General features: G+C 35.7%; 3 protein-coding genes across 3 annotated transcripts; all 3 read left to right on the forward strand.

Moving 5' to 3' along the window:
• The first annotated feature begins 252 nt into the window (after nucleotides 1-252).
• LOC134817071 (translation initiation factor eIF2B subunit beta-like) lies at nucleotides 253-8,238 on the forward strand. The gene is made up of 7 exons (XM_063826179.1): nucleotides 253-388; nucleotides 499-728; nucleotides 869-980; nucleotides 1,144-1,347; nucleotides 1,477-1,704; nucleotides 2,968-3,076; nucleotides 7,948-8,238. The coding sequence occupies exons 1-7, from the start codon at nucleotides 254-256 to the stop codon at nucleotides 8,013-8,015; spliced, it is 1,086 nt and encodes a 361-aa protein (XP_063682249.1). The 5' UTR covers nucleotide 253; the 3' UTR covers nucleotides 8,016-8,238.
• Nucleotides 1,799-2,431, forward strand: LOC134817091 (nicotinamide riboside kinase 1-like). The gene has a single exon (XM_063826200.1). It carries the CDS (start codon nucleotides 1,803-1,805, stop codon nucleotides 2,337-2,339), a length of 537 nt encoding a protein of 178 aa, XP_063682270.1. The 5' UTR covers nucleotides 1,799-1,802; the 3' UTR covers nucleotides 2,340-2,431.
• Nucleotides 8,239-8,438: 200 nt separating the features above from the next.
• On the forward strand, nucleotides 8,439-10,184 carry LOC134817081 (eukaryotic translation initiation factor 3 subunit F-1-like). Its single transcript, XM_063826189.1, has 6 exons — nucleotides 8,439-8,587; nucleotides 8,763-8,880; nucleotides 9,032-9,283; nucleotides 9,405-9,536; nucleotides 9,673-9,792; nucleotides 9,949-10,184. Exons 1-6 carry the CDS (start codon nucleotides 8,451-8,453, stop codon nucleotides 10,027-10,029), a joined length of 840 nt encoding a protein of 279 aa, XP_063682259.1. The 5' UTR covers nucleotides 8,439-8,450; the 3' UTR covers nucleotides 10,030-10,184.
• The last annotated feature ends 127 nt before the right edge of the window (nucleotides 10,185-10,311 follow it).

Genomic DNA, 10,311 nt, shown 5'->3' on the forward strand with positions numbered 1-10,311 from the left:
TTTTCAATTTTGCAAGCACCCAGTTGCAGTGTTGATTGTAGTATTCTGCTATTGGGAAATTTTCTGTTAAAGTATGCATTATATGCCATCCACAAAATAATCCCGAGAGGCTCACATTAGTAAAACACACATCTGTTGCCACATGTGAGATACATACATTCATTCATAGTTGTTAGATATTGTCAGTTTTGGTGATAACTCCTAGATATATAACTTATTTTTCATCACACCCAACTATTGCACCTCAGCCGTTATGGATAGTTATTTGATAAACAAGGTGCCAAAAGAAACGCTTGTGCAGCTGGAAGAGTTCTCAGCTTACCTCAAAGATCATCGAAAAACTAGAACATCATATGCAAGTGTAATCAAGACAATAAATATATTAAAGGTAAGTTTTAATCATACTACACTGGTACTAGAACTTACCTATGCTGTCTTCAATTAACTTTGTATTCTATTTTGTAATGGAAAAGATGGGCTTAATTTTTTAAATTTCAGGAGTTGATATGTGCAAGTGACTGGGTAACAGCTGGCGAGCTTATCAAGATAATTAAAACATACTCAAAGTATCTGCCACTTATACTGAGTAATGAAACTGTCGTAAGTAATGTTATCAGAAGAGTTCTGAAGATAATAAGGGAAGAGAATGAAGGGCCAGATGCAGCAAGCTTTGCCGAGGGACTAGCCATATTTTTCAGATCAGATTCCCAATCATCAACCATTGGAAGGTAAGTTTGCTGCTCGTTTTTGCAAGCATGCTTTTATCAACTGTTTTCCATGAACCAATCACAGCTCAGTCAAATATTGTAGTTCTATTTACTACTCAAACAGTTTTCATTGAATGATCTAAATCATGTATTCTCTTCAGAAAAGACCTGCAAGACAATATCCTGAACAGTATTGTAGAGTTGCTTGCTGAGCAAGAAAACAGCAAATCTAACATCATCACCATGGCTCTTGAGCATATCCACGCTAATGAGGTATTACTCTATTCTTTTTTAATTGAGAAATGTCACTATATTTCATTAAACCTTCCTAGGCTACAGTTTAAAATATTTTCTTATTATTGGTATGGTGTGGTGGCACTCTCGATTAAATAAATAATCTCAGTAATTATGACTGATTTGTAACTTTTTTCCTCAGCTCATCTTAACTTATGGGCACTCAAACACAGTAAGGGAGTTCCTCCTTCATGGACGGAAGAAGAGGAACTTCAGGGTTGTGGTATGTGAATCAGGGCCCTCGCTAAAAGGACACCAAATGGCAAAGGAGTTGAGCGATGGTGGTATTGAGACAACTCTTATTGCTGACAGTGCTGCATTCGCTATCATTCATGCTGTTAATAAGGTGAGTTTGTTTTATCTATAATAACTACATCACATCGATTAAGTCACCTTGCCATACTGATAAAGTTACCACATTGTATCATGAAAAGTAAGTTGTTTGTTTAACTTACCACTTTCTTACCACCACCAGGTGATAATTGGTACCCACACTATAATGGCTGACGGAGCACTGAGAGCACCGAACGGAGCACACCAGCTAACACTTGCTGCAGAACACTTCTCTGTGCCAGTCATAGTTTGTGCTGCACTTTACAAACTCTCTCCTACTCATCTCTGCTCATATGATCAGGATGCTTTCAACAAGATCATAGGTCCTGAGAACATGCTGAATTTCAGTAATACCAAGCTTCATTCAAAAGTAAGTTAACTTTTTTTTTTCACAAAATGTTGTTTTTTAGCGTAAAGAATTTAGCAGTTCTCTTTGTACAAATATCTCATGATTATCCTAACTATAGGATGGTTATCGTGGTTGGATTAGGAGGTGGCACTAACTCTGGGAAAACTACAATTTGTAAGAAACTAGTGGAAAATATCCCCAAATGTTTCGTCTTCAACCAAGACAAATACTTCAAAACACTAGAGGAGGCAAAACTTGTGTTCCTTGATTCTGAGGTGAATTGGGAAACATGTCCCGCACTGAAAATGGACGATCTTGTAGCTGATGTTAAAGAAGAAATGAAGAAAGATCACAACGTGATAGTTGTTGAAGGGCATCTCGCCCTTAATTTTGCTCCTCTATTAGAACTGTATGACGCGACTATCTTCATCACCTTATCACATGATCTTGCACTCAAAAGGCGGCTAACTCGTTGTTACGATCCACCAGATGGTCCGGGATATTTTGAGAATGTTGTGTGGCCCGCATATTTTCTAATATTGGAAGAAGTAAAGGGAAATGAAAAGTTGGAACCTAATTTCTTTGATGCAGCAGATCCTGATGTTTGTTATGAAGGTGTAGAGGGGGTTGTAAAGGAATGTCTCTCTCAGAAGTGATGTCTTGTTTTTTGCATATTTAGATTATAGTTGTAACTTTTATAACTTTATAACGTGATATTGTTTATTTTATGTGTATGTGATGATATTTTTAACATAACTTTTATCCAAAATTTATTTTGATGATGGGGATATTATAAATGAACTTTCGAACATCGAGCATTAATATATACATTATACATACGTTTATAAACGTATGTATAATGTATATATTAATGTATATATAATTTAAGTTTCTTTGAACTAATTGTAATTTCATGATTTGCATATAGTATTTCAATTCTTTTTTAGCTCTCCGAAGAATAATTTCATTCATAAAATGATCCACAAACTATTAAAATTATAGATGATTGTTATCAATAAAACTTTATTTCGTGTTACACTGTCGTGTTTCATTTTTGATAATTGTCAAAAGGGACTGACCTCACTCGCCAATTCACGATTTTTTATAATTTATGATTTTGAACATTTAAATGGTAAAAGATCTCAAAAAAACTCTTTAACCCAAAAATTTGTAATTTACTAATTTATTCGATTGATTAAGAAAATTTCATGATATTACCTTTTGGCTTTTATCTTGCGAAATGGTCAATGAAATTTTAAGTTTAATAAGTTATTATAATTTCAGGTGTTGGTATCGAATCCTGAGTTTGACTACGTCCCAAGTGATATGATAGAACTGTTTATAACTAACACTGGAGGACATGCTCCCTCGTATCTTTACAGAATCGTATCAGGTAATTTCACCTACTGTATCTGTCAACTGATATATTATACATTTATCACATGCCTTCTCATGCGATATCAAAACTTTCGCCCACGAGGCTTGCCGAGTTAGCGAAAGTTTCGATATTTCCCGAGGCTTCCCGAGGGTTATATCGACATTTTCAATCACGAGGCTTGCCGAGTTTTGAAAATGTTGATATCGCATGAGAAGGCATGTGATTAATGTTTTATCACACTTTCTTTGGAGCCAAATTTGGCCGGGAAAGCAGAATTTGATCAAACGTTAGTTATAAATCTCACCAAAGCAAACTAGACATGTCGAACTTATTTATGTTTATAATGTTCAAGCTATATATAGCTCTCGATGAGTTAGTATTTCAGATATCGAAGATACAATACATACAATTAAGATCTCACGTGCTCATCACATTTATGACACAGTGAATGCTGTATGCCGCGCCCAATTTGCTTTGTACTCATAAGTGATACGTAGTGCATTGAATATTATTATATTTATCGATCAAGGGACTTGTACTTATTGGCGTCTAGAATATTCCGCCGCGATCACCGCGTCTTATTAATTACAAATTATATCCTGCATATTAATTGGTGTGAGGTAATTTTATACTTGATCATTACTACCGAAAATATACTATGTATAGAACATCCGTTCAAGTGTTGATTAAATACATCAGAGTCCTTATCATAAATGTTTATCTGCGATAAGGTGAAAGTATTTCCTAGTTCTTGTATTTAAATAGAGTTGTGGAGCTATAATTAGTATCTATAATCTATCAGTCCACATTATACACCACAGGCCCTAATTCACATCAAAAATGTTATCGTCCGTTATGATTCTTGACTGTCTGTTATTTCAAAATGATTTAATCAATGCAACTTGTAATCGTTGACAAGTTAGAATTTTATCGAGTATAGTGTGCTTTATAGTTCTTAGTCAGTATTCATCTTCCTTGCCATAATTTGCCATTATTTGGAGCCAAATTTGGCCGGGAAAGCAGAATTTGATCAAACTTTAGTTATAAATCTCACCAAAGCAAACTAGACATGTCGAACTTATTTATGTTTATAATGTCCAAGCTATATATAGCTCTCGATAAGTTAGTATTTCAGATATTAAAGATACAATACGTGAAATTAGAATCTCGCGTTTCACATTTATGACACAGTGAATGCTGTGTGCCGCGCTGAATTTGCTTTGTACTGATACCTAGTGCATGCGATATTAATGTGTTTTCCGCCTATGGGTCTTGTACTTATGAGTCTAGAATATTCCGCCGCGAGCGCGTTTGATACGTAATTACATCCTGCAAATCAATTGATGTGAGGTGATTCGTATACTTTATTTCTATTAGATATATTTTGAGTCATTAAAACTGAAGATGTATAATGTATAGAACATCTGTTTTAGTGTTGATTACATCCTAGTCCTTATCATGTAATACTAATCTGCGATAAGGTGATAGTATTTCCTGGTTGTTATATTTGAATTGGGCTGTGGCGCCATGATTGTCTATTTATAAGTCCAAATTTTCAACTGTTCATGTTGTACTCGTACTACACGCCCTAATACATATATCAACAATATTATCGTCCGTCTTGATTGTCTGTTATTTCAGAATGATTTATCACTGGAACTTGTAATCATTGACTTTTATTGAATTTTATCGAGTATTAAAATATTGAATTTTATCGAGTACAGTCTGCTTATATTCATCTTGCCATTATATGCTTCACTAGAAATTATCAGAACAGCCGTAATATAATGTATCTCTTCAATACAACTCTTGATTGTTTTAATATCAAGAGCAGACATCCGTACTCTTTAGTATTGTTTATGAAAGTAACTCTTGACTTAATAGCCCGATAATCGGCCTGGTAATACCATTTTAGAACGCACTTCACCAGCCTTTTATAACCACCCTGGTCATTGCCAGGCAGTTCTCCCGTACTGTTAGCAATATTGAATTGGTCTAAAGAATGGCAGCATATCAATCATCGGACCTAAATTTGCCCCAGCGACCAGACCAATTTATAACTGAATTAGCTGATTAAGTTACGCCATTCGTCCCTTGATATCTTTATATACATAATATATTTTATAGAATGTTTTTGTTGCACTAACTAAACTTCAGTTAAAACTGGTGCAGGGATAGAATTTTCACTCTTTATTGTTCAGAATTTATAAGTCTCTTTATATATCAGCCACGAATTTCGCAAGCCATTCTAGGGGAAGCCGGTTTGGAAAAGCCTAGTATAATTTCTGCACAATTTCTATATGGAATATGGCTCACAGAAGATTCTTGTTTTGTGTGTTTTCTTCCTTCGAATAGATCAAATATCGTTTCTGTGTTTACTACTTTTTGTGAGGGTGACTGTAGTTTGTTCTGACACTTCCTTTTTAATTTCAAGTAAGCGATTAAGGAAATTAATGAGCCTGATTGATTGTATCGCTGACAAGTACCAAAACTTTGTGCAACTTTCAAGTCTGCTTGTAAACTTTGATCTCGTTTTCAGTAACCTTAAGTCGCTTGAAACTCGTACAAACCAGGGAGTTTTTACTTTGTTTCATCATCCGAAGCCTAATTAGGTTTTGAACTATGAAGTGCAGTAAAAAAGCAACAGCTTGAAAAAGTTTTACAACAAAAAATTGTATTTTGCTTAACACATCTCAAACGCAAGGAAATGTTTTTAAAACAAGGTATAAATATATATTTTTCCTCAATCTGGAAAGTTTATCTGATCATTGCATTTACGGTCATAGACTACTTCTGGTTGTTGATTTAAAGGGGTCATTCATAAACGAAAACTCAGACTCAAATTGTGAGATAATCTTAGATTTTGAGATCAAATTCGCTTTTGGTATTCGTAAAGTTAAGTATTTACTAGGCTGAGTATTTTGTCGCTAGTAAATGCTCAGAGTTGGAACTAACACTCAAATCGGTATTCATAAAGTTAGTATTTACTCGTCACCCAAAACTAACTCAAGATTGGTATTCATAAAGTTAGCAAATGATCAAAAGTCATGCTCAAAATGTGAGAACCGAATTCACATTCTCAAATCATTTTCTCACCTATTGCTCAACGACTTTTAACGTCAATAACTTCCCTTCTAATTGATATTTTCACTTCAAATTTTCAGAGGCGGGGTGCAACACCTAATCCCGCCTAATTCCGCAAGTGCGGGGTTAGACGGAAATTGGCGGGGTTATGTGCTGCACCCCGCCTTTTCAGGGACGACTCCTCACTGCCAGTACAAAAGCTCTAATATATTTTGTCCCGATTGGATGACGTTTTTGTAAATTTTCCCAGAAAAATAAACACGTTAGAGTATAAGCTTCCTTGTAAGTCCAATATAGATGCGACCATTACGGTTAGTTAAAGCTAAAAATGGTGTCCCCACGACATTCAGGAGCCAAGTAACGCAGATCAGTCATCAATTCAAAAAATAGTTATAAAAAACCTCTCTGAAAGCTTTGGCTAGGACTAGCGATAAAAATTGCGTACCGAGATGATTGTAATAGGTTGAACAGTGAAAACAAACGTACACTGCTAAAAAAGATAAAAGAAAACTACAGTAAATCACGGTAAACCACTGTAAAAGGGACGTGAAATTACCTGTAGGGGACACAATATCGCACACAAAACATTCATTATAGATATCAAGAATGATTCTGAATTATCTTCGGAGTCAAGGGTGTTGTCATTTTGCCGCCATTTCAAGATTGCGATATCACAAATTCCATCACAGACATATGCGGTACGTGATGTGCGAATGTCGAATGTACTCTACACAAATTTCGCTCGAAAATGTTTATTTCACATTCCTTCGATACATCGATGTACATCCGAATTTGGGTGTTTTCCCATTAACATAAGATGGCAAACAAAAGATCTGAATTAACCTGTCGTGCTTCTTAAAATACTGATTTGAGTATTGGAGTGCTAGTTTGAGAGCATTTTAGTGAGTATTTACTTGAATGTAAGTCATACTCACGATGAATTCAGCTTGAGTATTAGTTTTTACTGGGCAGTAAATGCTCAAACTTTGTGAATACCGATTTTGAGACTCAGAAAAATCTAAGTAATTACTAGCGAGTATTTACTTAAGAAATACTTAGTTATTATGAATGACCCCTTTTAAATCTTTATTTAAATCAGTACCTCACAGTAGTAGAACAGTTGTTGAGAGTGGGCTCCTTGTTCCTATGGGAATATCAGACTCTCTCTCAACTGATTGATATTTCATGCCCCCGGGTGAGAGCCAGTGCTCCCCATCGGGGCATGCAATATCAATTCTGCTTTCCTGCCAAATTTGGCTCGAAAGTGTGATAAAAATTCTGTTCCCTGCCTTATTAGGCTAAGAAGTACGATAGAAAGTCAACATTGGGAGGAAGTTTAACAAGGAAAGTTTTTATTTCGCTTGACGCATCTGAAACGCAAGGAAATGTTTTAAGTTTTAGTATAAGTATACATTTTGCAACATATTGCAAACTCTGTCCGACCATTGCATTTAAGGTCGTAGACTACTTCAGGTTATTGATTTAAATCAGTATTTAAATCAGTACCTTACAGTAGTAGATCAGTTGCTGAGAGCGGGCTCCTCGTTTCTATGGAGCACTCTCTGAGCAACTAATTGATATTTCATGCCCCCGGGTGAGAGCCAGTGCTCCCCTTTGGGGCATGCAATATCAATTCTGCTTTCCTGCCAAATTTGGCTTGAAAGTGTGATAATATCTTGTATCTCCATAATAAATACTTTAATAGTTAATCTTCAGTTGAAAAACATTACAGACTCACTAAACTCATCATTTGTGATTTGTATATTATAAAATAACTGAATTTATTATCTCTCTCCTCTCAGAGCTGTATCACCCGCATGATAACGATCTGGACAACATGTGTGTAGAGGAATCTGATGACGAACACTGACCAACGTGACCAAATCACGTGACCAAGTGACCAGATCTTCAGTTCAACCTTATCTGTCATCTGATGTTTAGGAAATATAGGAAACTCACCACAAATGGGAGAGCAGAATGTGTGTCACTTTTCTTGCTGTGCCAGAGCTGGACTCTAGGCTGGGGTTTAGGACTCAACATTTCTGAATTTATCTGAATTTGAATTAATCTATTTGTTTTTAACGACAATGGCATTCCATGATTCCATCTCTAATCTTGATTAGCATGGCAGGGCTAACTTTAAAATTTAATAATAATTATATTACAACCTACTCATTTTCGTTACCAAGCCATACTAAGATTGATCTCTGTTCAATATTGTTAAATAAATTGTAAAAATTTGAAAATCAAATCGTCATGTAGTGTTCAATCTAAACTGAAAAACGAAACATTTAAAAAGGTTAGGATGGCAGTAGAAGGAAGAACCGTAGCACTTCCAGTGCGAAAAGTTATAATCCACCCCGTGGTTTTGTTTAACATTGTAGATAACTACGAGAGAAGGAATGACAACAATAAGCGTGTCATCGGTACACTCATGGGAAGGTTTGTAGTTTTCCGAATTTTGCAACTGACGTTTTGATCATGTTGATATGATGAAGTTTTCTTCAAATGTGGCAAAATTTTGGTAATATTGAATGTTACTTGGAAGTTAATCGAGCATAAAATGATCTTTAAAATGACCTTTAAAATGACAGTTTTTAAAATTAAAACTTATCAGGTACGACAAAGGAACCGTGCACGTGACTGAGTCGTTTGCTGTTCCCCATCAGGAGACTGAAGAAGAGGTGTCCATGGACATGGAGTACGCTATGAGAATCGGAGAACTCCAGAAAAAGGTTCGACTTTCTCAGATCTCAGAACTTTCTATATAACGGATAAGTTGAACTAAGCCACTTGAAATCTATCATTCATTTGCTCTGATACAATACCGGGAACGATGCCTCATTACCCGACCCTCTATCACCCTCTATCACCCTCTATCACCAGGTAAACACGACGATGTACACAGTAGGGTGGTACAGCAGTGGAATAATAATCAACGAGTACAGTTCCCTGATCCACGCCTTCTACAAGTGTCAATGTCCCACCCCAGTCCATCTTACTGTAGACACGCAGCTCAAAGAGCAGAAGATGAAGATCAACACTCACATTACGTCTCAATTAGGAGCTAAGAACGGAACTGAGGGTTGTATTTTCACTCCTGTTCCTCATGTCATTACTGGAGCCGAGGCTGATCAGGTAAAATTAGGTTAACTTTTCAATGTACATTTTCAGGTTAAAATTTCAATCTATCACTGGTATGAAGAATTCTCACTCAATAAATATATTTAGTCTATCAGTGACTAGCAAATTTTTGCAGGTCAGTTTGAAGTTTTTCCAAGGACTACGAGGAACCAGAAAGACTCCAAATTTCAACGATCAAGAACAGATAATAAATTCTTGTGACGACATGATATCACAGATTAACATTGTCATGGGCCACGTCAAAAAGGTGTGCAAAATAAGGTTAAATTGTGATATTTAGATCAGTTATTTGTTTAGAAGCAAGTAAAACTTGACAGATTATATCTCATTATGAGACCATGATTACTAAAAACATGTGACTTTTAACAAACTGTGTTGTACAGGTGATAGCTGGAGAGGTACCCAGTGATAAGGAGTTAGGAAGACAGCTGATGGAGGTTGTACAATCTATACCTAACCTTGATGGAGATACTATCACTAACATGCTCAACTCTCATATGCAGGTATATTATACAATATTGATATTTATCGTTTAAATATTACATCACGCAAATAATTAGTAAACTGGGTTTTTAACGTCATCTGATGACAGCATGACAGTTTGTGATAAATTGAGAATTAACCAAGAGTTTGAGTCGAATTAACGTCTTCATCTCCAGGATCTTCTCGCTGTGGAATACTTGACATACTTAACGAGACAGCAGTTGGCTATCAGCGCCAGAATTAACCAGATTCTATAGAGATCACATTAAAGCTGTTTTTAAAGGAGAATAATCTTGAATTTATTGTGCGGTAGAGTTTCTTATTTTTGACGTCCAGTTTTGGTTCACTCAAGCTTGTGACGGTAGATTCAGGATTGTCAATATTTGGAATTGTTTTATTTATTGATCAATGGGTTTCTGTGTTTCATTCCTAGTTGAGAGTACAGCTAACTTGTATAAACTTAAATACGCGCCGCTTCACAAATCTTTGTCTGATTTCTTTAGAATATAATATCTATATTTTCTAATATCACGATCGCG

This window comes from Bolinopsis microptera, chromosome 1 (assembly GCF_026151205.1).
Source record: "Bolinopsis microptera isolate Bmic1 chromosome 1, MBARI_Bmic_1.0, whole genome shotgun sequence".
Taxonomy (NCBI): Eukaryota; Metazoa; Ctenophora; class Tentaculata; order Lobata; family Bolinopsidae; genus Bolinopsis; species Bolinopsis microptera.